Source organism: Pseudophryne corroboree, chromosome 3 (assembly GCF_028390025.1).
Source record: "Pseudophryne corroboree isolate aPseCor3 chromosome 3, aPseCor3.hap2, whole genome shotgun sequence".
Lineage (NCBI taxonomy): Eukaryota > Metazoa > Chordata > Amphibia > Anura > Myobatrachidae > Pseudophryne > Pseudophryne corroboree.
This window is the reverse complement of record NC_086446.1, coordinates 430,827,694-430,855,380: the sequence shown is the minus strand read 5'-3', so window position 1 is coordinate 430,855,380 and position 27,687 is coordinate 430,827,694. Positions and strand designations below refer to the sequence as shown.

The 27,687-nt window shown below is 46.0% G+C and overlaps 1 protein-coding gene across 8 annotated transcripts in view; it reads right to left on the bottom strand.

Moving 5' to 3' along the window:
- Window positions 1-7,272: 7,272 nt before the first annotated feature.
- Window positions 7,273-27,687, bottom strand: part of CDK5RAP1 (CDK5 regulatory subunit associated protein 1) — a 161,835-nt gene continuing 141,420 nt past the window's right edge. For 7 of the 8 annotated variants that reach the window (XM_063960398.1, XM_063960396.1, XM_063960395.1 and 4 more), the window contains 2 exons: window positions 26,892-27,032; window positions 7,273-7,489 (listed from right to left, as the gene is read on the bottom strand). In XM_063960398.1, coding sequence (XP_063816468.1) covers window positions 7,403-7,489; window positions 26,892-27,032 — 228 coding nt within the window. In that variant the 3' untranslated portion in view covers window positions 7,273-7,402. The remainder of the gene's footprint in view (window positions 7,490-26,891; window positions 27,033-27,687) is intronic. The other variant, XM_063960400.1, reaches the window with a different exon arrangement.

The window sequence follows — 27,687 nt, the reverse complement described above, 5'->3', positions numbered from 1 at the left end:
GTGCGGTCACCTCCTTTCTGGCTTTAATCAGAGTAGGAATGACTTCCTCCGGAATGCCTCTTTCCTTCAGGATCCGGCGTTCAACCGCCATGCCGTCAAATGCAGCCGCGGTAAGTCTTGGAATAGACAGGGTCCCTGCTGAAGCAGGTCCCTTCTTAGAGGTAGAGGCCACGGATCCTCCGTGAGCATCTCTTGCAGTTCCGGGTACCAAGTCCTTCTTGGCCAATCCGGAGCCACGAGTATCGTTCTCACTCCCCTTCGCCTAATAATTCTCAGTACCTTGGGTATGAGAGGCAGAGGGGGGAACACATACACCGACTGGTACACCCAAGGTGTTACCAGAGCGTCCACAGCTATTGCCTGAGGGTCTCTTGACCTGGCGCAATACCTGTCCAGTTTTTTGTTGAGGCGGGACGCCATCATGTCCACCTTTGGTTTTTCCCAACGGTTCACAATCATGTGGAAGACTTCTGGATGAAGTCCCCACTCTCCAGGGTGGAGGTCGTGTCTGCTGAGGAAGTCTGCTTCCCAGTTGTCCACTCCCAGAATGAACACTGCTGACAGTGCTATCACATGATTTTCCGCCCAGCGAAGAATCCTTGCAGCTTCTGCCATTGCCCTCCTGCTTCTTGTGCCGCCCTGTCTGTTTACGTGGGCGACTGCCGTGATGTTGTCCGACTGGATCAACACCGGCTGACCCTGAAGCAGAGGTCTTGCCAGGCTTAGAGCATTGTAAATTGCCCTTAGCTCCAGGATATTTATGTGAAGTGACGTCTCCAGGCTTGACCACACGCCCTGGAAGTTTTTTCCCTGTGTGACTGCTCCCCAGCCTCTCAGGCTGGCATCGGTGGTCACCAGGACCCAGTCCTGAATGCCGAATCTGCGGCCCTCTAAAAGATGAGCACTCTGCAACCACCACAGAAGAGACACCCTTGTCCTTGGAGACAGGGCTATCCGCTGATGCATCTGAAGATGCGATCCGGACCATTTGTCCAGCAGATCCCACTGAAAGGTTCTTGCGTGGAATCTGCCGAATGGAAACGCTTCGTAAGAAGCCACCATTTTTCCCAGGACTCTTGTGCATTGATGCACTGACACCTTTCCTGGTTTTAGGAGATTCCTGAGTAGCTCGGATAACTCCCTGGCTTTTTCCTCCGGAAGAAACGCCTTTTTCTGAACTGTGTCCAGAATCATCCCTAGGAACAGCAGTCGTGTCGTCGGGATCAGCTGGGATTTTGGAATATTTAGAATCCACCCGTGCTGTTGTAGCACTGCTTGGGATAGTGCTACTGCGACCTCTAACTGTTCTCTGGACCTTGCCCTTATCAGGAGATCGTCCAAGTAAGGGATAATTAATACGCCTTTTCTTCGAAGAAGAATCATAATTTCGGCCATTACCTTGGTAAAGACCCGGGGTGCCGTGGACAATCCAAACGGCAGCGTCTCAAACTGATAGTGACAGTTCTGTACCACGAACCTGAGGTACCCTTGGTGTGAAGGGCAATTTGGGACATGGAGGTAAGCATCCTTGATGTCCAAGGACACCATAAAGTCCCCTTCTTCCAGATTCGCTATCACTGCTCTGAGTGATTCCATCTTGAACTTGAACCTTTGTATGTAAGTGTTCAAGGACTTCAGATTTAGAATAGGTCTCACCGAACCGTCCGGCTTCGGCACCACAAACAGCGTGGAATAGTACCCCTTTCCTTGTTGTAGGAGGGGTACCTTGACTATTACTTGCTGGGAATACAGCTTGTGAATGGCTTCCAACACCGTCGCCCTGTCGGAGGGAGACGTTGGTAAAGCAGACTTCAGGAATCTGCGAGGAGGAGACGTCTCGAATTCCAATCTGTACCCCTGCGCTACTACCTGCAGGATCCAGGGGTCGACTTGCGAGTGAGCCCACTGCGCGCTGAAATTCTTGAGACGACCCCCCACCGGACCTGAGTCCACTTGTAAGGCCCCAGCGTCATGCTGAGGACTTTGCAGAAGCTGGGGGAGGGCTTCTGTTCCTGGGAAGGAGCTGCCTGCTGCAGTCTCTTACCCTTTCCTTTGCCTTGTGGCAGATATGAATGGCCTTTTGCCCGCTTGTTCTTATGGGAACGAAAGGACTGAGGCTGAAAAGACGGTGTCTTTTTCTGTTGGGAGGTGACCTGAGGTAAAAAGGTGGATTTTCCGGCTGTTGCCGTGGCCACCAAGTCCGATAGACCGACCCCAAATAACTCCTCCTCTTTATACGGCAAAACTTCCATATGCCGCTTGGAATCTGCATCACCTGACTATTGTCGCGTCCATAAACTTCTTCTGGCAGAAATGGACAGCGCACTTACCCTTGATGCCAGAGTGCAAATATCTCTCTGTGCATCTCGCATATAAAGAAATGCATCCTTTAAATGCTCTATAGTCAATAAAATATTGTTCCTATCCAGAGTATCAATATTTTCAGTCAGTGATTCCGACCAAGCCACCCCAGCACTGCACATCCAGGCTGATGCGATAGCTGGTCGCAGTATAACACCAGTATGTGTGTATATACTTTTTAGGGTATTTTCCAGCCTCCTATCAGCTGGATCTTTGAGGGCGGCCGTGTCAGGAGACGGTAACGCCACTTGTTTTGATAAGCGTGTGAGCGCCTTATCTACCCTAGGGGGTGTTTCCCAGCGCGCCCTAACCTCTGGCGGGAAAGGGTATAATGCCAATAACTTTTTTGAAATTAGCAATTTTTTATCGGGGGTAACCCACGCTTCATCACACACTTCATTCAATTGATCTGATTCAGGAAAAACTACAGGTAGTTTTTTCACACCCCACATAATACCCCTTTTTGTGGTACTTGCAGTATCAGAAATATGTAAAGCCTCCTTCATTGCCGTGATCATGTAACGTGTGGCCCTACTGGAAAATACGTTTGTTTCTTCACCGTCGACACTGGAGTCAGTGTCCGTGTCTGTGTCGACCGACTGGGGTAATGGGCGCTTTACAGCCCCTGACGGTGTTTGAGACGCCTGGACAGGTACTAATTGGTTTGCCGGCCGTCTCATGTCGTCAACCGACCTTTGCAGCGTGTTGACACTATCACGTAATTCCATAAATAAAGCCATCCATTCCGGTGTCGACTCCCTAGGGGGTGACATCACCATTACAGGCAATTGCTCCGCCTCCACACCAACATCGTCCTCATACATGTCGACACACGTGTACCGACACACAGCACACACACAGGGAATGCTCTGATAGAAGACAGGACCCCACTAACCCTTTGGGGAGACAGAGGGAGAGTTTGCCAGCACACACCAAAGCGCTATAATTATACAGGGACAACCTTATAATAAGTGTTTTCCCTTATAGCAGCTTAAATATCATAAATATCGCCAAAAAGTGCCCCTCCTCTCTGATTTTACCCTGTTTCTGTAGTGCAGTGCAGGGGAGAGCCAGGGAGCCTTCCTACCAGAGGAGCTGTGTGGGAAAAATGGCGCTGTGTGCTGAGGAGATAGGCCCCGCCCCCTTCTCGGCTGGCTCTTCTCCCGTTTTTTCTGGAATCCTGGCAGGGGTTAAATACATCCATATAGCCCAGGGGCTATATGTGATGTATTTTTAGCCAGTAAAGGTAATTACATTGCTGCCCAGGGCGCCCCCCCCCCACAGCGCCCTGCACCCTCAGTGACCGCAGTGTGAAGTGTGCTGAGAGCAATGGCGCACAGCTGCAGTGCTGTGCGCTACCTTAAAGAAGACAGGGATGTCTTCTGCCGCCGATTTCTGGACCTCTTCTCTCTTCAGCATCTGTAAGGGGGCCGGCGGCGCGGCTCCGGACTCCACGGCTGGGCCTGTGTTCGATCCCTCTGGAGCTAATGGTGTCCAGTAGCCTAAGAAGCCCAATCCACTCTGCACGCAGGTGAGTTCGCTTCTTCTCCCCTTAGTCCCACGTTGCAGTGAGCCTGTTGCCAGCAGGTCTCACTGAAAATAAAAAACCTAACAAAACTTTTACTCTAAGCAGCTCTTTAGGAGAGCCACCTAGATTGCACCCTTCTCGGCCGGGCACAAAAATCTAACTGAGGCTTGGAGGAGGGTCATAGGGGGAGGAGCCAGTGCACACCACCTAGTGGTCAAAGCTTTTACTTTTTGTGCCCTGTCTCCTGCGGAGCCGCTCTTCCCCATGGTCCTTACGGAGTCCCAGCATCCACTTAGGACGTCAGAGAAACGATCTTTGCAAAATAGGAGATGAAATGGGAGTTTAATATATATTGTGCATGTGGTAGAACTCACCGGGAACCCACTGGTACAGACAATGCAGTGAAACAACTTTTCCGTCTTTGCTGGTGACTGACATATTATGTAACCAGACAAATAAATAGACAAAGACAGACCAATTTCTTTATGGTCAAAGTGCAGTGCACGTGGCCAGACCATAAGAAACCTGATCCAAAAATTCCTACCAACACCCCTGCGCCATCCGGTGGAGCAGTGTTGTAGGATAGGAACGTTCTGGAAAAGAAACAGAAAGTATGATTAAAATAGCCTCCAGCCATGTGCTTATAGTCAAAGAACATATAGCATATTTTGTTACATGACCATATATACATACATACAGTATTTTATATACATTTCCTATTGTATAACATTGTCTATGGTATAACAAGTGCTACACGAATGCATATATAACACAATGCAGCCCTTCTTTAGCATAGGCTGTCTATTGCTGCTGCTGTGGCATAATCTCTCCTCCCGTCAGCTGCGCTACAAGTAATAGGGACAGGGAAACTCCTGACTGCCCAGCATGAGCCCACTAGTTACTAGAGGGCTGTTTTTCAGGGACAGACCGCGGCAGTATCTGAGTTATAAGAGGCGCCGGCATCCCCCACCCCCCGCTACTATTAGTGTGTGCAGGGAGCGCTGGCAGTGCTGAGCTGCCGGCCGTTATTGAGACAGACCGCGGCAGCAGTGAACGCTGTCCGCGGTCTGAGGGAGCAGTTACCTTCCCCTAAGCAACGGAGCCTCTGGCCGTTACAGGGACAGACCGCGGCAGCACTGAACGCTGTCAGCGGTCTGATTGCATTACAGGCAGGGAGCGCTGAGAACGGCGCTTGCAGCGGCCGTCCAGCACGTCCCTCTGAGCGGCGCCGGGACTAGGGGAGCTGATAACAGCGGTGGCGGGGACGGAGCAGCGGCTCGGGCGACGCACATAGCAGTACCCCCACACGGCGGGGCGGCAGCGTGAGCTGACCGCCCCTGTCATAAATACCTGGGTTCCTGTGCTCTGACGGGGCTTCTACAGCAAGCTCCGTTCTGCATTCTCAGCTGAAGGTAGCTGATGTACTTGGACTCTGACGGGGCTTCTTCCAGCAAGCGCCGTCCAGTCCTTTCTGCAGTCTCAGCTGTTGTTAGCTGAGCTGCTTGTGGCTGTGAGGGGGCTCCTTTGTGAGGCCCGACACGCCAAGAGCTGCACGCATCAGCTTCTATAATCCCGTACCCAGAGCTTTTGTGTAAGCTTGGAAGGGATTGTAATGTATAAAACAGAAAAACAAAAATGTTTAAAAGTAAAAAATGTATGTCCCGCTCTAGAGGTCCACACTTGTGCTTCCTGTCCATGTGAGCACCGAAAAAACACTGGTATTCTGGGAGTATGGAGGGGAGGAGAGTTACTGAAATCTGAATATTCAGTGCCCAGTCCTTGCTAACACAGTCCATATCCCAAGAGTACTCCAGTGACCCCTAGTGGATGAAAAAGAAATACGCTTGGCGCGACCAAGTCCCACCACGGCATGGCGCGCCTTGAAGGGCTGTTTAGCATGACTGCAGCAAGGTTGTAAGAGGACACATCTGTATTGCAATTTTTTTTGTTCTCTTGCAAAAATACTTTGTTTGCAGTGCAAAATAACCAGTGGCCACTTCATAAACTCATGCAGATCCTGACAATCCTTTCTTCATGTATAACCAGTCAGTAGTTATTTCTTGCTTGCAATCACATTTATGAGTATATAATCAACACAAGGCTTGTACACACTACACACAGAGCTCAGCAGTCACTTTCCAGGGAAACATCCAGGAAATATTAGTTAGGACTTTTGAACACCAGATCATTGTACTCAGATTGAGCAGTATGTACAGGTCAGATGGGACACGTAAAGCTGATAAAAATGACATGCATAGTAAAACCATGTCTTAATCACAAACATATACACAGCCATAAAGGGGTTAATAAAATATAAGACAAGGGAAACGCTGTATACCAGTTGACAAGATAGACTGAAGGGTTCACAAAACACATAGCCGTACCACTGAAAACTGGGCCAAACAGGAAGGTGCTGCAGGATTACAGCAAGATTTATAGTACAATGTTTAGCTCTTAGCCAGTTTGCTGGAATTTCTCTAATCTCGATACTCACGACATAATACAGTCCAAATTTAAAGATATCTAGACTTAAGCTCAGGTGCCTTTATTAGTGCCATCATCAATATGATGTAAATATATTTGATCAAGCATGGATATCCATAAAACCTGGACTGTTAGGGCACACAGAGGACCAAGTCTGAGAAACCCTGCTCTAATACAATAAACCGTGATTTAATACATACAACCCGTACCAGGATGAATAAACTTCACTGATCTGACATTGTCCTATATTAAACTTTGTTTTACACGTTTCATGGGAACGCTGCTTCAGACAGTATATGCTGCTTTTTCTCAGACAATCCCAATGCTGGAATCAATTTAGCCTTGCAGAGTGACAGCGTTTAGTGTGTTCTGTGCTGTTTTTTTTTTTTAGCGGAATGACTCTGCTACAAATGCCCAGCACAGAAATATGGTGGACTTTGGCACTCTCCAAGGGTAGAAAAAAACCTACGCATAAACTGTCTGAAGAAGTGGGTTGCAGTCCCATGAAACACGTAACAAAGTTTATGCAGTTTATCAAGACATGTTAGTATTGATGCCATACTACGTACCTTCAATTAACTATTTAGCAGAAATGGCACTAACTATTAAAGTGAGGGAACCTGCAGAACGGAGATTACTTGTAATTAGTAGTGATGCATTGGAATCCATGTTCTAATATTTACGACAAACAACACTTTTAAAATAGTTTATGTCAATAAATAATAATAATAATAATAATAATATAATATTTAATTATACTATAACATGTTATGGGCAACTTCTCCACTCTTTAATAGGTTTGATAAATTTGCCCCATAATCCTGGATTTGGTGCATCCGTACCATTCTGATGACAGTGCTGTTGATACAGTTAGTGAAATGAGATTTTAGATGGTGAAGTTTTCTTATAAAGTAGTCACTTGAATGTATGTTTTATTTAACAGATTTCTATACATTTATCTTGCAAAACATTTTGTTAAAACGGCTAAATGAGATCAGCTCCAATTGTATTCTACTAGGTGGAGAGGTCCTAGAGTTCGGAATATGAAGATGATGATTGAAGGTTAGCAAGTCCAACAAGTCTTCCCCTCAAGCTTTGTGAGCTAGAAGCGGTTATCTAAAACAGAAAATAAAAAGTAGATGTGATACTGGCAAGGAATCTGTGCAACTGCAGTAATTTTACCTATGATGTGTGACAAATATGCCAACCAAAAACCATACAATGCAATGCAATGCAAATGTTAGCGATAAAACATTCAATTATTCCATACTGTATACTTCAAATAAGTAATTTGCTGGGAAAGATGAAAACAAGTGAAGAATACATATAATGGTACCAAATAACTTAAAATAAGGACATTGCATTTCACCTCTTTTTCTTTGCAACGTTTCAGGGTGAAAGGATATACAGTAATTGGTCAAGAGCAGTTTTAAAATTACTGCACAGCCTGGTCTAGGATTTAACAAAACAACTTCAGGACATTGATTGTTTTCTATTTTAGTCATTGTATTTAGTCATTTAAGGCCCATATAGACGGGCCGATGCAGGAGAGATGTGTGCTGAGTGAACCGCTCAGCACACATCTCTCCCGCCGCTCAGCACAGCGCGATCTGTTCTGAGCGTGCGGGGGGAGACAGGGGCGCCGCTCATTTCACCCAGCAGGCGAAGTGAGTGACCTGCTAGATTAGCCTGCACGACAGGCCAATCTAGCACCAGCGATAGCGATGCGTGGAGCTGCGCATCGCTATCACTGTAGGGGGTACACAAGGAGCGATCATGCTTAAATTCTAAGCAATCTAGTCAGATTGCTTAGAATATCGCTCTGTGAGTACCCCCCTTAAGTCAACAGCAGGAGTTTTTCGGACCATAAGACGCGCCAGACCATAAGACGCACCTAGGTTTTAGAGTAAGTAAACTGGAAAAAAAAGAGCCAGCATACACAGACAGACAGACACACACACATACACACACACACATCAGAGCCAGCATACACATACACAGACACACACACACACACACACACACACACATCAGAGCCAGCATACACAGACACACACACACACATATTGTAGACAGTACCAGTGGTTCCCCGCGTCCAGGCTCTCAGCTAACGCTTGCCCCGGGTGCACTCCTGAGGACCAAGGAGGTGTGGGGTAGATGCCGGGCTCTGCTGCTGGGCTCTGAGATGCGCCGCGCTCTGCTGATGACGGCGCAGCAGCAGCAGCATCCAGGACCCGCCGGTTCCCCCTTGTCCAAGCACTCATCTAACGCTGCCTGCAGGGAAACTCCGGAGGAGGGAGGAGGTGTGGGGGAGCGGGGGGGGGGGGGGGAGTCACATGATGCCGGGCGCTGCTGCTGGGCTCTGAGATGCGCCGCGCTCTGCTGATGACGGCGCAGCAGCAGCAGCAGCATCCAGGACCCGCCGCTACCCGCGAACTCCATCTGCATCTGCTCTTATTCGCTCCATAAGACGCACATACTTTTTCCCCCACATTTTTGGGGAGAAAAAGTGCGTCTTATGGTCCGAAAAATACGGTAAGTACTTGTCCTTACAGCAGCAAGTTATCATACATGTTTTGTCTGTATTTTCACAAGTTTTGCAGTCCCTGAAGCAGTGAACTACCCACATTGCATTACGCTCTTGACGCCATGCTTTATGGTAGGAATAATGTGTAATAAAAAAGTGCTTCCTTTGATAACACATTCCACATAAAACAAAATACACCCAAGTGATATATTAAGAAGATAGTGTCCTTTGCACAAACATAAAATAAAATGGAGGTTAATCATCCTTGGAAAAGTCCACTGGTATCCAATAGGAGACAGATTCTCAACAATTGTAGCAAATTGTATTTAAAATTGTCACCAATCCAATACACACAGATACAGGATAGGCACTTTCCTACCTTTTTCTTCCTGTGCCTATCCTGTAACTGTGTATTGGATAAGAGAAAACACAATACACTAGTAGTTCCCTAGTTTCTTTTATGTCCAAAAGTAATGTCCTAGTTCATATTGGGCCTAATTCAGATCCACATAGTGAAAATTCCGATGTATGGTACTTTGAGTATTCGCTGAACCTGTACTGTGCACATGCAGTATAGGTTCTGCTTTGATGGGTACACTACAGTGCAGACTAGATTGACAGTCTGCAGACGTTTGTGGGCAGGGAAGGAGTGGCGAAGGCCTCTTTCCAAAAATGAAAGACTGCCACAGACAGGATCACTATCAGAAGACAGACTTCTTGGCCTCTTTGTGGTAACTGTGGCGGCCGGCTTATGTGACCCCATGGGTCACACAGCCAGCCGATGGTGTCAAAGGTGATAAGACATCTACTTATATCAGACGCCTTCTGCTGCATTACCATACTAATGCCTCCAAGTACAGTAAGCAGCAGCGATAGCACCTCCTTCCACATCTAAGGCCCATTATGCTCTAGTGCCCCCAGTTCTTATGATATATTGTAGTGCTCCCTGTACACATTATGCCACAGTGTAGTGCCCTTAGTTTACATTTTCCCATGTGTAACATTATACCCTTTTATACTGATATCAGCCAAATTACCAGATGCCGATAAGTACTTGGAAACCTGGTGTGTGAGGAGGTGAGGAAGTGGAAAATTGTGCACTTTCTCACTGAGCTAAATGGCACTTAAAGGGGAGGAATTACTTTATCCTGGTGTCCTTGAGCTATGGAACGCATACGTTGTACTCATCCTGGAAGTAATGGTATACTCACAGATTTGGTTTACTGAATGTGGTAGGTGCAGATATTCTTTATGTTGAATTCACTTTCGTCCCCAAGCTTGATATCCTCTTCCTTTATTTTCTAACTATTAGAGATGCAATGTTCTCCCCACTTTTCCCTGACATAGTAAAAACCGCATGGCTTACAAAATGCTAATTTTTATTTATCTTCAAGATGATGTAGTTTACTATAAGGAAGGTCAGTAGGTTGATGAACCAAAGCTAAAATAACAGCAATTTTTAGGGAAAATTGGTTTCAGCACACATATATAACAAAAATATTCCAAGTAATTCTTGTTGTATTTCACTACTTTACCCCTTTCAGACTAACTGCATATCATACATTTGTTCACATCAAAAAACATTTCTGAGAATGCTGCAACATACTTTTCTATTTAAGCAAATAAGGTTTACTCTATATTACCTATATTCAATAATATAAACGACTAAAATGTCCATAGGATGGATGGGTGTACAGAGTTAATAGTTGCAATTACAATGGTGTGAAAATTTTGGGATAATATGTCTCCAAATAAAGATATTGCAATTTCTCTTTAACTACAATAGTATCTCAAACTGAAAGGTAATAGCTTCTAGATAAAGTAGTATAATATTATATGACATGGCTATAGCTGACTGATAGTGAACTCTGAGAAACAAAGGCGGTAGAAGCTATCTCCTAATTTTTAGCTATGATGAATAATTTCAGATGGATAACTCCTTGGGATAGATAAAGTGCAATCTCTTTCATACAGGACATTACAGCTCATCTCTTTTCTATATCATTGGTGCTATGTACTGTCTACTAACAGAAGTATGTTCATGCTACATTCTCCAGATGGTTGGATCTACATCCGTTGTAGGGAGTATAAGTCAATACTGTTGCAGTATAGTAAGTGCTTAACATTAGCACGGCTTCTCCTCAGTTATTGCCCTTACAAGGATGAACCATAAACAACCACAGTTAAGTGGAATGGGAGTTACCTATTCCTAGCAGGGTGTACTGTTCCATTAGAGGTAGTATTCGCTAGTCTAACAGGAGCCCATATCTATGGTTACACAGGAGTATTCTCAGTTACAATAACTTGGGTTCAACCAATGCCCTAAATTGTTTTGAAAACAGGAGCCCTTACTATGAAACCAGGGTAAGTAGTGTGAGAAATCCCTAAGAGTTGCCTGGCTATTGCTTTCAAAGCCCTGTCAGCTTCTGAACTGAAAAGTTGTCACCTATCTCTCTGAGGCTGGTGAATCTCTCCCTGGATATAGCAGCAGCCTTCTCAAATTACTCTGGGTTGCCTTTAGTGCAGTGTAGCATCTATCTTCACAAGGGGTGTAGTATGTTATGTTTTCACTTGGCATCCCATCGCCGGGATCCCCGCTGCCGGCATGAAGGCAGCGGGGTGAGAGCAAAAGAGCCCCTTGTGGGCACGGTGGCGCGCGTATTCTCCCTCCAGAGGTGTCGTGGACACCCCAAGAGTGAGAATAGTTGTCGGGATTCCGGCGTCAGTATGGTGAGCGCCGGGATCCCAATAGCCGGCATATCAAATGCCTCACCTTCACAAGGGGCTGCAGTCATCAGCAGCAACTGATACTCCTTTTTCTGTCACTCAGCCTGGGGTAACTGTGGGTGGAACGTGTTCCTCTCCTCTGGTCTAGCCCCCTTTCTGACTGAGTGGGGAGAGATATAGCTGAAGCCAATCTCAGTGGCAGGCTGGGCTGTCCACCGGATCACCACTTAGAGGGAATGGGCTGTCTCTCCTTCCAATCTCCGCCTCCAAGTCCTTTCATACGCTGACTAGTGATGCAGTCTCCTCAGCAGCATGTATGTTTTCCCCCGGAGGAGTGAGCTATTTCTACTTATGTAGACATGGCGGTGACATGGTATACAGATGTGGCCTCGCTCATCTTCGCCGCAGTGATGGAGCAGGAAGTGTGCCCACTGCGTACACGCTTTCTTACGCACACACCCCGTTAGCCTATGGAGCGAACACCCGCTGCAGTCAGTCACACAGTGGCACCGTTACACTATGCCGCGATGCCTGCGCACATACGAACGTAGATGAGCATGGCTACATCTTTATGTCTTTTTTCCTTCACGCTTTCTCCCGGCACTGGGACTGCTAGTGCTGCAATGTCTGCAGACACGATGCAGCCTAAGATAAATCAGCATCGGTACGGCTGTCCCATCCCTCTGTAGGGCAGCTCTCCTTCAGTGGGCTTCCCCCTTCTCAATTCTCTGTTCTACAGAGCCCATTCCTGGCGCTAGCCACATACCTAGTAATATGGGCTGGGTGCATCTGCACCAATGCTATGCTGCTACTCCCGCTAATTGCTCCAGGGAGTGCGGCGACCGGCCCGGCAGCAGCTTTAATCAGCGCAGACCAGCAGGGTGAGCCGGCCCGGCAGAGGGGGGACAGGAACGGCCCAGCAGTAATTTTGCCCGCACTCTTATTTACGTCACATATTATGACTACAGGTTCCAGTGGGACTTTAATGTCCAGGCACGCTGGCACATGTTGTTCCTCAAGTGTTTGCAGGGACCTGTACACTGAAGTGCCAAAAGTCATGGAATAGTAGTATGTAAAGGGAATGGTAGGTGGCACCACCATACTGTGACATCTTGGACATTCTCAGATTACAGTACATGAGTTGTAACCTTGCATCTTGTGAGTTAGGTTGAACACCAGCTAGGCTGTTAATACCAAGGCAAATTGAATAATTGGGAGATCGAACAAGCCATGATAGTGGGTGCCTGACAGATGGGACATTCCATTTCAAAAGTTGTGCGGACATTTAATCCTCAAATCTATAGTATCACGTGCGTACCGGAAATTCCTCATGGAAGGCATTACCTTCCACTGTGGACATTGCAGTGGCTGACCACAAGTGATTACCGATCGTGACCAGTAGTGTCTGGCCTGAATTGTCTGTGGTACCAGACAAGCGACATAGAAACATAGTCTGCCCCTTTTTAGTCTGCCCATCTAGTCTGCCCCTTTTTTTTTTAACCATATTTTTACCTCAAACTTTATTTGATCCTTGTTTCTTTGTAAGGATTATCCTTATGTCTATCGCATGCATGTTTAAATTGCTCTACTATCTTAGACTCTACCACCTGTGATGGGAGGCTATTCCACTTGTCCACTACTTTCTGTGAATTAATTTTTCCACAATTTCCCTTGAACATACAGAAGTACCTCCCTCCAGTTTCAGTGCATGTCCTCGAGTTCTAATACTTCTCTTCATTTGAAGAATCTTTCCCTCCTGGATTTTGTTAAAACCCTTGATATATTTGAAAGTTTCTATCATGCCCTTCTTTGTACAGTCTCTAATGTATTAATATCCTTATGAAGGTATGGCTTCCAGAATTGAACACAGAATTTTATATGAGGGTGTACCAATGACCTATACAGTTTTTACTTCATTCTTTCTGCCGCTGATTCCTCTCTCTATGCAACCAAGCATAGGTAGAGCCCTCCTCATTGCTTTTTTTCTGCTGCTGATTCTTCGCCCTATGCAACCAAGCATCTCACTAGCCTTCCTCATTGCTTTGTTACATTGCTTACCTGCCTTTAAGTAACCTGATATAGGGGGTAATTCAGAGTTGATCGCAGCAGCAAATTTGTTAGCAGTTGGGCAAAACCATGTGCAGTGCAGGTGTGGCAGATATAACATGTGCAGAGAGAGTTAGATTTGGGTAGGTTATTTTGTTTCTGTGCAGGGTAAATACTGGCTGCTTTATTTTAACACTGCAATTTAGATTTCAGTTTGAACACACCCCACCCAAATCTAACTCTCTCTGCACATGTTATATCTGTCCCCCCCCCTCCCCCTGCAGTGCGCACACGGTTTTGCCCAACTTCTAACAAATTTGCTGCTGTGATCAACTCTGAATTAGGCCCATAGTGACTCCTAGATCCTTTTTCTTCTCAGTATTTTCCAGTATAGAGTCATTAATACTATATTTAGCTGAATTCACATCCGAATTCAATGCAGAAGTTACCAGAAGCATATCCAGCAGATCAGTGCAGCATTCTTTAGCTTCCATGGGATATGAGAACACAAGACCCACTAGAGCAGCCATTTTCAACTGGTGTGCCGCTGCACACCAGTGTGCTGTGACCAGTTGCTAGGTGTGCCGCCAGCCGCCCCTGCCACACAGACCCGCTCGCTGCCGCCAGCAAGACCTGCCACTGGCACCAAGCAGATTGCCGCGCGCCTGCCTGCCTCACAGACCTGCAGCAAAGCCCTGTTCATATCCATTCCGCAGCGTCAGCCGCACCGTGACCTATGACTCACCATAGGTCACGGTCCGGCTGTCGCTGCGGCCGCACACTCACACTCTGCTCTGCTTGCTGCTCCGTGGTGAGGTCCAGGCGCACCTCACTGCTATTTTTTATATAAAGCACTTTTGGAACTACTAAGGGGAGAGGAAGGTGTGTGGAATAACTAAGGGGGTAGCTGGTGTGAGGAATTACTAAGGGGGGGCTGGTAAGGGGGAAGCTGGTGTGAGGAATTACTAAGGGGGTAGCTGGTGTGAGGAATTACTAAGGGAGGGCTGGTAAGGGGGAAGCTGGTGTGAGGAATTACTAAGGGGGTAGCTGGTGTGAGGAATTACTAAGGGGGGGCTGGTAAGGGGGAAGCTGGTGTGAGGAATTACTAAGGGGGTAGCTGGTGTGAGGAATTACTAAGGGGGGGCTGGTAAGGGGGAAGCTGGTGTGAGGAATTACTAAGGGGGTAGCTGGTGTGAGGAATTACTAAGGGGGGGCTGGTAAGGGGGAAGCTGGTGTGAGGAATTACTAAGGGGGTAGCTGGTGTGAGGAATTACTAAGGGGGGCTGGTAAGGGGGAATCTGGTGTGAGGAATTACTAAGGGGGGGCTGGTAAGGGGGGAGCTGGTGTGAGGAATTACTAAGGGGGGGCTGGTAAGGGGGGAGCTGGTGTGAGGAATTACTATGGGGGAGCTGGTAAGGGGTGAGGTGGTGTGAGGAATTACTAAGGGGGGAGCTGGTGTGTGGAATTACTAAGGGAGGAGGAAGGTGTTTGAAAATATGAGAAGCAGGTGTGTGGAATAACTAAGGGGGGGCATGTGTTTGGCATTACTAAGGGGGGGAGCAGGTAAGGGAGAAGCTGGTGTGTGGAATTACTAAGTGGGGGAGCTGGTGTGTGGAAATATGAGGGCATGTGTGTGGCATTACTTGGGGGGTGGCGGTGTGTAGCATTACTCGGGGGCAGGTGTTTTGCATTAATATAGGGGGGGCATGTGTGTGGCATTACTATGGGGTGCATGTGTCTGGAATTACAACGGGGACATGTGTGTATAATTACACTGGGGGTATGCTTATCAACCATCCGTCCTCAGACAAGAGACATCATGAGACATCACCAAGCACAGGTTTCCCACTGATATTCTTATGTAAGTAAAACCTATTTATTTCTACTAATTTAAGAGAAATAATAACAAATATCAACATATATTGAATATATGTCGATATTTATTATTATATTTATTATATGTGATTAAAAAAACTGATGGTGTGCCTTGGCAATTTTAAAATCTTGTTTAGTGTGCCATGAGTTTAAAAAGGTTGAAAATCACTGCACTAGAGTGACAGCTGGGCTCAGGACATCGTTAATTGGATCCTGGAGTTCTGTCAATGGGGGTAATTCTGAGTTGATCGCAGCAGGATTTTTGTTATCAGTTGGGCAGTGTAAAAATAAAGCAGCCAGTATTGACCCTGCACAGAAACAAAATAACCCACCCAAATCTAACTCTCTCTGCAAATGTTATATCTGCCCCCCTGCAGTGCACATGATTTTGCCTAACTGCTAAAAAATTTGCTGCTGCGATCAACTCAGAATTACCCCCAATATTTGGACGTTAACATGGCTATTAAAGATAATCAAATAGTGACTTCGGTATATACAAAAGAAACTAACTGTAATACACATGGCATGGGTTAGACACACTGGTCCACCTGAACACGTCATTGGTCGGTAACCACTACAATGCATTGCTGTGTTGACTTTTTGCAGCCTTTCATGTACTTCATCTGCCAGATTTCTACTTGTTTTGCGGTTGTTTGAAACATTGATGGTTGGCTAGATGTTCTAAAGTAAGCCGTGCCAACATGTGGCTCTCCAGCTGTTGTTAAACTACAATTCCCACCCTGCCACAGTTTTGATATTAGGGAAAACTAAAATTGTGGCAGGGTATGCTGTGATGTGTAGTTTCAAAAGTTGGCCAGGCCTGCTCTAAAGTATTCTAAAGTCTGGTTTGATGGTCTTTTCTGTAAGTTTTGTCTTTAGTAAATGGTGGGTTTGCAAAGCTGATGGAAAATCCCCTAAAACCGTTGCTTCGTAAATTTACCCCTCAGTCTCACAGATATGTACAAGTGCTGCAAGCCCCAGTGGCAGGTGTATACTAGCATGTAGAGTGGTTTGGTGATTTTAAGATGGGGGCATGAACTGTATTATGATGATGTGGTGGAGAGTACTATGTTATGGTGATATGATGTGGACGGAAGCAGGATTGTGTTGTATTTTGGTTGTTCAATGTGGGCGGAAGCAGGAGTGTGTTGTATTCAAGTTATTTGATGTGGGCGAAACAGGTGTGTGTTGTATGGATTTGATTATGTGGGTGTATATGATGTTTTGGGTATTTGTTCATGCAGAGGTTATAAAGATGTTTTGTTATATTGTTTGATTTATTTTTTTGTTAACTAGCGTTTTAAGATTGTACGAATTTGAAGTAAATAGTAAAATAAACCAGTCAAATGAATTAGGTTAACATTATCTGTAACAGACACATTCAAATGCATCGCTGCACAACATATAGTTATAGTGGCAAACACAGGAACAAACCAACTATGCACATACAGATGTAATTTTAACATACAGATGTGTCCTCTTATACTGTGGTTTTCAATGCGTTTGCATCACAGCACACAGGTCTCAGCATAGCGTACACTATGCATACGGCTCCCATTCATTTTAATGTGAGCCGCTTGCAATGTGTATGCACGTGGCATGCCGCGCTGTGTACACATCGCAGTCCCACTACAGAACGCTGCTATATGCAGCAACACTGTAACGGGACACATTTGTAGGGCCTGATTCATGTTTGCAAGTAAAGCAAAAAAAAAAAGCACATAACTTTGTGTTTGGAACAAACCATGTTGCCATGCAAGGCGAGCAAATACATATATATTTTTTTCTGTGTAGGGTAAATACTGGCTGCTTTTGCATGTAGCCCAGAAACGTTAGCTTTATTTTTAAACTACAATTTAGAATTTAGATTGAACACACCCAACCCAAATCTAATTCTCTCTGCACATGTTACATTTGCCACACCTGCAGTACAATATGGTTTTGCCCTGTTGCTTTGTTTTTTTTGTTGTTTTTTTCTTTACTTGCAAACATGAATCAGGCCAATAGCTGGTAAAATACCTCCCTAAACCAAAATACTTGTCCGGACATTTCCAGTGTCATAGAACAAGGGGGAGTTGAGGACTGCGCTTTTCTGCCTCACTCAATGACTTCAAGCTGCTATGGAGAGTAGGGACGATTCCACTATCCTCCCTAATTTATAGGACTATAAACACAAAAGAAGAAATATCTCCCAGCGCTAAAATCTATCGAATGAGTCTTAAGTATTTTTTTAACCACACTAATCAAGCATCAGTCATCACAAGAGAAATGTTAAAATGAATTTTCTTTTATTAAGAGTAGAGTATAAGATCATACATCAAGTATCTTTTTCATTCACTCATAAAAAGTATCCTAAAATAATTCTAGTGATTCCTCAGGATCCTGAGGAAGCCTGCTGAAGGCGAAACTAGTAGATTGCAGAGACGCCCTTTTCATTGTCTGCCGGCAGACACCCGTGTTTTAAGGGCTCCGTGTGATTTGAAGTAAGTTACTCTTCATATGGTATACCTGGGACAGGAATATTTACTGGATTCAGAGAATACTAACCTGAATTGACTATAACCAAGACTGCTGTTTGGTTAGTACAAGCCAGTTCTATTGGGTGGAAAACTACCCCATTCTTGGAGATTAAGAACTGCATGCCATACAATAGTTCTATGCATCTGGGAACAAGTTTGTCCTGAAAAATCTAGTGAGTAAATTGCTAAAAGATAGCGTATCACAAGTTCTATATGTTTTTTGTGTGTTTTGTTTTGTTTGTTATTTATTTTTAGTATACCCGTATTAGGAATCACTAGAATTATTCTAGGATACTTTTTATGAGTGAATGAAAAAGATACTTGATGTATGATCTTATACTCTACTCTTAATAAAAGAAAATTAATTTTAACATTTCTCTTGTGATGATTGATGCTTGATTAGTGTGGTTAAAAAAATACTTAAGACTCATTCGATAGATTTTAGCGCTGGGAGATATTTCTTCTTTTGTATTTCCAGTGGAATAGCCTGGTTTTGACAAGAGGGAAGCAAAAAACAATGTCCTCTACTATGCCCTTTCCCTCCCCTCATTGGTTATGTCCTGCAGCGTAAACCTTCAATTTCTGTTTTTGCATTGTGCCCTCACTCCCTCATCTGTATGTTCTGTACAGTGCACCCCTCCCAGTCTACATGCTTTGTACTGTACTCAACTTCAGTCTCTGTCTTTTTTACTGTGTTCTCAACACAGCCGCTCCAAGACACACACACACACACACGTTAATTTACGTCATGCATGCCGCGCTGTCGTGCTCATCCAAGTCCTAATCCACTCTGCTGCCTCTTCCAGCCTGCAAGCAGTGTTGCAACGTCATTACATTACATCAATGACCTGCTTTTGGCCACATCCAGGGGTCACTTCTGTCTGCTCATCCTCCTGGATCTATCTGCAGCCTTTGATACTGGATCATCCTCCCTCTCCTCCTCTGCACCCTCCAATCAATTGGCCTCTCTATCACTGTCCTTGCCTGGTTCACCACTTACCTTGCTAACAGCTCCTTCTCAGTGTCTGCTTTGGTTCCACCTCACCTCCATCCTTCCTGTTGGTGTCCCCTAGGGTTCTGTCCTTGACCCCCTTCACTTCTCCCTGTAGACCTCATCCTCGGGTGCCCTCATAAATTCCTCTGCCCTTCTATACCACCTCTATGCTGATAATACGCAACTATACCTCTCCTCTCCTGACCTATCTCCCCCTGCACTCTCTCGGGTATCCAGCTGCCCCTCTGCTTTCTGAACCTCAACATGGACAAAACTGCCCCATCGAGAGTCTCCCCCCCCCCCCCCCCCCCCTTCCAATATCTCTATCACTGTTAACAACACTATCATCTCTCCCGTTCCAACTCCGCTGCTTGGGCATCACTCTTGACTACTCCCTATCCTTCGCCCCCATGTCCAATCTCTGGCTCAATCCTGTTGGTTCCATCTACACAACATCGCTTACATCAGGCTGTTCCTCTCCCAGAGTGCAACTAAATTTATTATCTGCTCATTAGCAATCTCACGGCTTGACTATTGCAACATTCTCCTCACTGGCCTCCCACTCTACCATCTCGCTCCACTCCAGTCTGTTCTCAACTCCGCAGCTAGACTTATCTTCCTTTCCATCAGCTACACATCTGCCACTCCTCTTTGACAAAACCTGCACTAGCTCCTGTTCTCCTAGAGAATCCTCTTCAAATTCCTCACCCTTACATACAAAGCCCTTTCTAACTTCACTGCTCCATACAGGCCCAGCGCTACCCGCTCAGCAATGGGATGCAGAGCACGTAGGCACAAGGCTGGAGTGGCGTTCTTCCTGCTCTGCATCCCTGCTGCTGCCGGCTGCTGTGCCTGTCACTGTATGTCACTGCCCTCCTGTGACAGTGGCAGTGACTGATCCAGTGATCGGACAAAAGGGGGCAGAGCTACATGGACAGAGGGGCGGAGCTACATGGTCAGATGGGCGGAGCTACACTGACCAGCAGACTGCAGTGCCACAAAGGAGGAAGTGCTGCTCCAGATCCTGCCAGCCAGACTGTGATAAGTTTGTAAACTGACAGTGGGTGAGGAAGTTTGTGCGTGTGTGTATGTACAGTATGTATGTATGTATGTATGTATGTATGTATATATCTATCTATCTATGTGTGCGGGGGAGGGGATGTGAATAAACTGCAAATCTGTGGGCATTATGTGTAAGCGGCGCTACTACTGGGGACGTTACGTGTAAGCTGCACTACTAGTGGGGGCGTTACATGTAAGCTGCGCTACTACTGGGGGTGTTACCTGTAAGCTGCGCTACTACTGGGGGCATTATCTGTAAGCGACGCTACTACTGGGAGCGTTACGTGTAAGCTGCGCTACTACTGGGGGTGTTACCTCTAAGCGGCGCTACTACTGGGGGCGTTATCTGTAAGAAGCGCTACTACTGGGGGCATTATCTGTAAGCTGCGCTACTACTGGGGGCGTTACATGTAAGCGACGCTACTACTGGGGGCATTACGTGTAAGTGGCGCTACTACTCGGGAGTTACGTGTAAACGGTGCTAAAACTGGGGCGTTATGTGTAAGCAGTGCCACTACTGGGGGCATTTTAAATAGGGGTACTATTGTGTGGCCATGCCCCTTCCTTGTGAGACCACATCCCTTCTTTGACGCGTGCTGTCCCTTTGTAAAGTATGGGAGGGTGCAAATTTCTAGTTTGCAGGGGGCGGCGCCGAACATCCTAGCACCAGCCCTGGCTCCATACATCCTCAAACTTCTCTCCCTACATACTCTGTCTGGTTGGCCAATGACCGCCGCCTCTCCTCTACCCTGGTCACTCCATCCCACACGTGAATTACAGACTTTGCCCACGCTGCACCCCTTCACTGGAACAAGATCCCTCGCTCTATTAGACTCTCCCCGACTTACAAAGCTTTAAACGGGCACTAAAAACTCACCTGTTCATCAAAGCGTACCATTCTGCATAACCTAGTCTCGAGGCAGCTCTCCCATTCTCACTGCCTTGGCCATCTCTGCCTCGCTTACTTCCTGCCACCAGGCCATCTTCTGCTTGCTTGTGCCTCATGTCACCTGTCTGTCCCTACTCCCCCCCCCCCCCCCCTCCCCACAGATTGTAAGCTCCCTGGAGCACCTAGATTGTAAGATCCTTGGAGCAGGGCCCCCTTCCCTCCTGTTCTCACAGCTCTCTTCACTTGCACTTAAATTACAGCTCCCTCCTACTCAGTGACTGTCTATACCTGCATTTCCTCATGATCAGGGTTTTTGTTTGCCCATTAGCTAAATTTATTAGCTAATAGGAAAAACAATGTGCACCGCAGGCGGGAAGATATAAAATGTGCAGAGAGTTAGATTTGGGTGGGTTATATTGTTTCTGTGCAGGGTAAATACTGGCTGCTTTATTTTTACATTGCAATTTAGATTTCAGTCTGAACACACCCCACCCAAACCTAACTCTCTTTGCACATGTTACATCTGCCCCACCTGCAGTGCACATGGTTTTGACCAGTAGCTCATAAATTTGCCGCTGCGATCAGGTCTGAATTAGGCCCATGGTTTGGAACTGCCCCTGGTCCCCGGGTCAGATGTCAGACAGCCATACCAACCATCATCAATGTTGCTGTTAAGCTTCAAATTCACACAAAATTGATAGGACAGCAAACTAGAAACCTGGTTTGGGATATTTTTTTTTTTTTAATTAACATTTTGTGGCATTCAGACTGAAACTTGTACAGAAACAATGTACAGATTCTTGCTGGTAAATAGTAGCTTTGTTATGCTCTTGTGTGTTATTATTGATACGCTTTTCAGCCTATCATACAGTATGTGCTTCCACTACTGTAAATCAGAGAAACTAAAAACACATCACAATTAAAAATAAGATTTTACTCACCGGTAAATCTATTTCTCGTAGTCCGTAGTGGATGCTGGGACTCCGTAAGGACCATGGGGAATAGCGGCTCCGCAGGAGACTGGGCACAACTAAAGAAAGCTTTAGGACTACCTGGTGTGCACTGGCTCCTCCCCCAGACCTCAGTTAGGATACTGTGCCCGGAAGAGCTGACACAATTAGGAAGGATTTTGAATCCTGGGTAAGACTCATACCAGCCACACCAATCACACCGTACAACTCGTGATACTATACCCAGTTAACAGTATGAAAAACAACGGAGCCTCTCAACAGATGGCTCTCAACAATAACCCGTTAGTTTAACAATAACTATAAACAAGTATTGCAGACAATCCGCACTTGGGATGGGCGCCCAGCATCCACTACGGACTACGAGAAATAGATTTACCGGTGAGTAAAATCTTATTTTCTCTGAAATACTAAGTGGATGCTGGGACTCCGTAAGGACCATGGGGATTATACCAAAGCTCCCAAATGGGCGGGAGAGTGCGGATGACTCTGCAGCACCGAATGAGCAAACTCAAGGTCCTCCTCAGCCAGGGTATCAAATTTGTAGAATTTTGCAAAAGTGTTAGACCCTGACCAAGTAGCAGCTCGGCAAAGTTGTAAAGCCGAGACCCCTCGGGCAGCCGCCCAAGAAGAGCCCCCTTCCTTGTGGAATGGGCTTTAACAGATTTAGGATGCGGCAGACCAGCCGCAGAATGCGCAAGCTGAATTGTGCTACATATCCAGCGAGCAATAGTCTGCTTTGAAGCAGGAGCACCCAGCTTGTTGGGTGCATACAGGATAAATAGCGAGTCAGTTTTCCTAACTCCAGCCGTCCTGGAAACATATATTTTCAAGGCCCTGACTACTTCCAGTAACTTGGAGTCCTCCAAGTCCCTAGTAGCCGCAGGCACCACAGAAGGTTGGTTCACGTGAAAAGCTGATACCACCTTAGGGAGAAACTGGGGACGAGTCCTCAATTCTGCCCTATCCATATGGAAAATCAGATAAGGGCTTTTACATGATAAAGCCGCCAATTCTGACACACGCCTGGCCGAAGCCAAGGCCAACAGCATGACCACTTTCCACGTGAGATATTTAAAATCCACGGTTTTAAGTGGCTCAAACCAATGTGACTTTAGGAAACTCAACACCACGTTGAGATCCCAAGGTGCCACTGGAGGCACAAAAGGGGGCTGAATATGCATCACTCCCTTAACAAATGTCTGAACTTCAGGCAGTGAAGCCAGTTCTTTCTGGAAAAAAATCGACAGAGCCGAAATCTGGACCTTAATGGAACCCAATTTTAGGCCCATAGTCACCCCTGACTGTAGGAAGTGCAGAAATCGACCCAGCTGAAATTCCTCCTTTGGGGCCTTCCTGGCCTCAAACCAAGCAACATATTTTCGCCATATGCGGTGATAATATTTTGCGATCACATCTTTCCTAGCCTTAATCAGCGTAGGAATGACTTCCACCGGAATGCCTTTTTCCTTTAGGAACCGGTGTTCAACCGCCATGCCGTCAACACAGCCGGTCCTGTCTGAGCGGCAGAGGCCATGGGTCCTCTGAGAGCATTTCTTGAAGATCTGGGTACCAAGCTCTTCTTGGCCAATCCGGAACCACGAGAATAGTTCTTACTCCTCTCCTTCTTATTATCCTCAGTACCTTGGGTATGAGAGGCAGAGGAGGAACACGTACACCGACTGGTACACCCACGGTGTCACCAGAGCGTCCACAGCTATCGCCTGAGGGTCCCTTGACCTGGCGCAATATCTCTTTAGCTTTTTGTTGAGATGGGACGCCATCATGTCCACCTGTGGCCTTTCCCAATGGTGTACAATCAGTTGGAAGACTTCTGGATGAAGTCCCCACTCTCCCGGGTGGAGGTCGTGCCTGCTGAGACAGTCTGCTTCCCAGTTGTCCACTCCGGGAATAAACACTGCTGACAGTGCTAACACATGATTTTCCGCCCATCGGAAAATCCTTGTGGCTTCTGCCATCGCCATCCTGCTTCTTGTGCCGCCCTGTAGGTTTACATGGGCGGCCGCCGTGATGATGTCTGACTGGATCAGTACAGACTGGTGTTGAAGCAGGGGTCTAGCCTGACTCAGGGCATTGTGAATGGCCCTTAGTTCCAGAATATTTATGTGTAGGGAAGTCTCCTGACTCGACCATAGTCTTTGGAAGTTTCTTCCCTGTGTGACTGCCCCCCAGCATTGAAGGCTGGCAACCGTGGTCACCAGGACCCAGTCATGTATGCTGAATCTGCGGCCCTCTAGAAGATGAGCACTCTGCAGCCACCACAACAGCGACACCCTGGCCCTTGGAGACAGAGTTATCAGCCGATGCATCTGAAGATGCGACCTGGACCACTTGTCCAACAGATCCCATGGGAAGATCCTTACATGGAACCTGCCGAACGGAATTTCTTCGTAAGAAATTACCATCCTTCCCAGGACTTGCGTGCATTGATGCACAGACACCTGTATTTGTTTTAGGCGATCTCTGACTAGAGATGACAACTCCTTGGCCTTCTCCTCTGGGAGAAACACTTTTTCCAGTTCTGAGTCCAGAACCATACCCAGGAACAGTAGACACGTCGTAGGAACCAGCTGCGACTTTGGAATATTCAGAATCCAGCCGTGCTGTTGTAGCACTTCACGAGATAGTGCTACTCCGACCAACAACTGCTCCCTGGACCTCGCCCTTATAAGGAGATCGTCCAAGTACGGGATAATTATAACTCCCTTTTTTCGAAGGAGTATCATTATTTCGGCCATTACCTTGGTAAATACCCTCGGTGCCGGGGACAGACCAACGGCAACGTCTGGAATTGGAAATGACAGTCCTGTACCACAATTTTGAGGTACTCCTGGTGAGGAGGGTAAATGGGGACATGCAGGTAAGCATCCTTGATGTCCAGTGATACCATGTAATCCCCTTCGTCCAGGTTTGCAATAACCGCCCTGAGCGATTCCATTTTTAACTTGAACCTTCGTATATAAGTGTTCAAGGATTTTAATTTTTAGAATGGGTCTCACCGAACCGTCTGGTTTCGGTACCACAAACATTGTGGAATAGTAACCCCGGCCTTGTTGAAGGAGGGGTACCTTGATTATCACCTGCTGGAAGTACAGCTTGTGAATTGCCGCCAGTACTACCTCCCCTCAAGGGCAGCAGGCAAGGCTGATTTGAGGTAACGGCGAGGGGGAGTCGCCTCGAACTCAGCTTGTATCCCTGTGATACTACTTGAAGAACCCAGGAATCCACCTGTGAGCGAGCCCACTGGTCGCTAAAGTTCCTGAGACGCGCCCCCACCGCACCTGGCTCTACCCGTGAAGCCCCAGCATCATGCGTTGGACTCAGAAAGGAAGCGCCTTTGACCCGCTTGCTTTTATGAAGCCGAAAGGACTGTACCTGATAATACGGTGCTTTCTTAGGCTGTGAGGAAACCTGAGGAAAAAAAAAATTATTTCCCAGCTGTTGCTGTTGATACGAGGTCCCAGAGACCATCCCCAAACAATTCCTCACCCTAATACCCTCCTGGCAGAATGGACATTGCATTAATTCTGGATGCCAGCCGGCAAATATTTCTCTGTGCATCCCTCATATATAAGACGACGGTCTTTGATATGCTCTATGGTTAGCAAAACAGTATTCCCGTCCTGACCGGGTAATAGACCACGCTGCAGCAGCACTAACCATGCTGAGGCAATTGCAGGTCTCAGTATAGTACCCGAGTGTGTATATACAGACTTCAGGATAGCCCTCCTGCTTTTTATCAGCAGGTTCCTTCAAAGTGTCCGTATCCTAAGACGGCAGTGCCACCTTTTTTGACAAACGTGTGAGCGCCTTATCCACCCTAGGGGATGTCTCCCAACGTGACCTATCCTCTGGCGGGAAAGGGTACGCCATTAGTAACTTTTTAGAAATTACCAGTTTCTTATCGGGGGAACCCACGCTTCTTCACACACTTCATTCACTCATCTGATGGGGGAACAAAACATTGGCTGCTTTTTCTCCCCAAACATAAAACCCTTTTTAGTGGTACTTGGGTTAATGTCAGAAATGTGTAACACATTATTCATTGCCGAGATCATGCTACGGATGTTCCTAGTGGATTGTGTATATGTCTCAACCTCGTCGACACTGGAGTCAGACTCCGTGTCGACATCTGTGTTTGCCATCTGAGGTAGCGGGCGTTTTTGAGCCCCTGATGACCTTTGAGACGCCTGGGCAGGCGCGGCCTGAGAAGCCGGCTGTCCTACAGCTGTTACATCATCCAGCCTTTTCTGTAAGGAGTTGACACTGTCGGTTAATACCTTCCACCTATCCATCCACTCTGGTGTCCAGGAGATGAAAATTTCTTTTCATCTCCTGGGAATAACCAAATCCTAAAACATAGAGAAACAGGAGCCCAGCATGTCTAAATATTATCAATTTAACTTGAGAAATAAAGGGAAAACCTTTTTGGAGTCGGGCACTCAAAGCACTGTAGTTGTATTTATTGTGGGCATTTCAAAGGTTATGATACTAATTGTACATTACTTTTAATTATATGTTTAAAGCAAATGTGAAATATATAACACGACTTAAATAACTTTTTATGTGTTAAACAAAAATTTTAAAAAATCAAGACACTGATTTTTCATCTTAAAGTGTTGCATCTTTATTCAGCCAGAATTGATTGCTTGGTAACAGTAATCTAAATCAGCACAATAGCCACATCAATTTCTTTTGTATTTCCTGGAGATGTTACTACCAAACCAAATACAATTTGTAATACGGTGATAATCCATAAACTATGTATTTTCAGGGATCAAATAGGCATTCTTTATTCAAGATATTTATTTAGGTAAATGGCAACGCTTCAGATTAAGTGTGAACTTTTCTCAAACTTAACACAAATATATGATTTCATTAATGCCTTACCTTAACTAATACGTAATCACCTGGTCTGGCTTGGACTCTAGTTTCTTGAGGTGAGGCAGTTTCCATATGAAAATCAGGGAAAACTACTTTGGTGTTTCCATCATTTCGTCCACATAGCTCTTCTGAGGAACGTTTGCTGGCCTGGAATACAGATCTATCCAGTTAAAATCAAAGTAACATATCTTTAAATTATGTGTAAAACAATGCAATTCCTTAACTATCTATTGAGGGGGGTAGCCAGAACTTTATGGGCCCCATAGCAACATTTTAAAGGGGTCCCTTTCCCAATGCTTCTAGATAGACACCTATCTGCAGCAGATGTTAATTAAAATAATAGTGTCCTGGTTCATGTTCTAAACCATAGTAATGCCATAGTTTATTTTATGTCCTAGTTTATGCTATATCGCATTGTAGGGAGGCCAGAACAAAAATTACGCAACATAGTACCCCTAATTCACATTATGATATACAATGCCTCCACTTCATATTGTGCCACATTACAGTGACTCAGTTCATTTTATGTAACATTATAATGCCATCCAGTTACATTTCTACCACATTAGAATGAGCAGATCCAGATATCTATCTATATATCTATACCGAGATATATTGCAGGCCTCAAGACATACGTTTTTAAGGGCCACTATGTAGCTACATAATATGAAAAATGTATACAATATATGCAACTTTGACAGGGAAGGAGTGGCCCTCTCAGCTCTGGGCCCCATAGCAGCTACACTCCCTGCACCTATGGTACCAATGCCCTTGTATCCATTATAAAACAAGTCCAAAAATG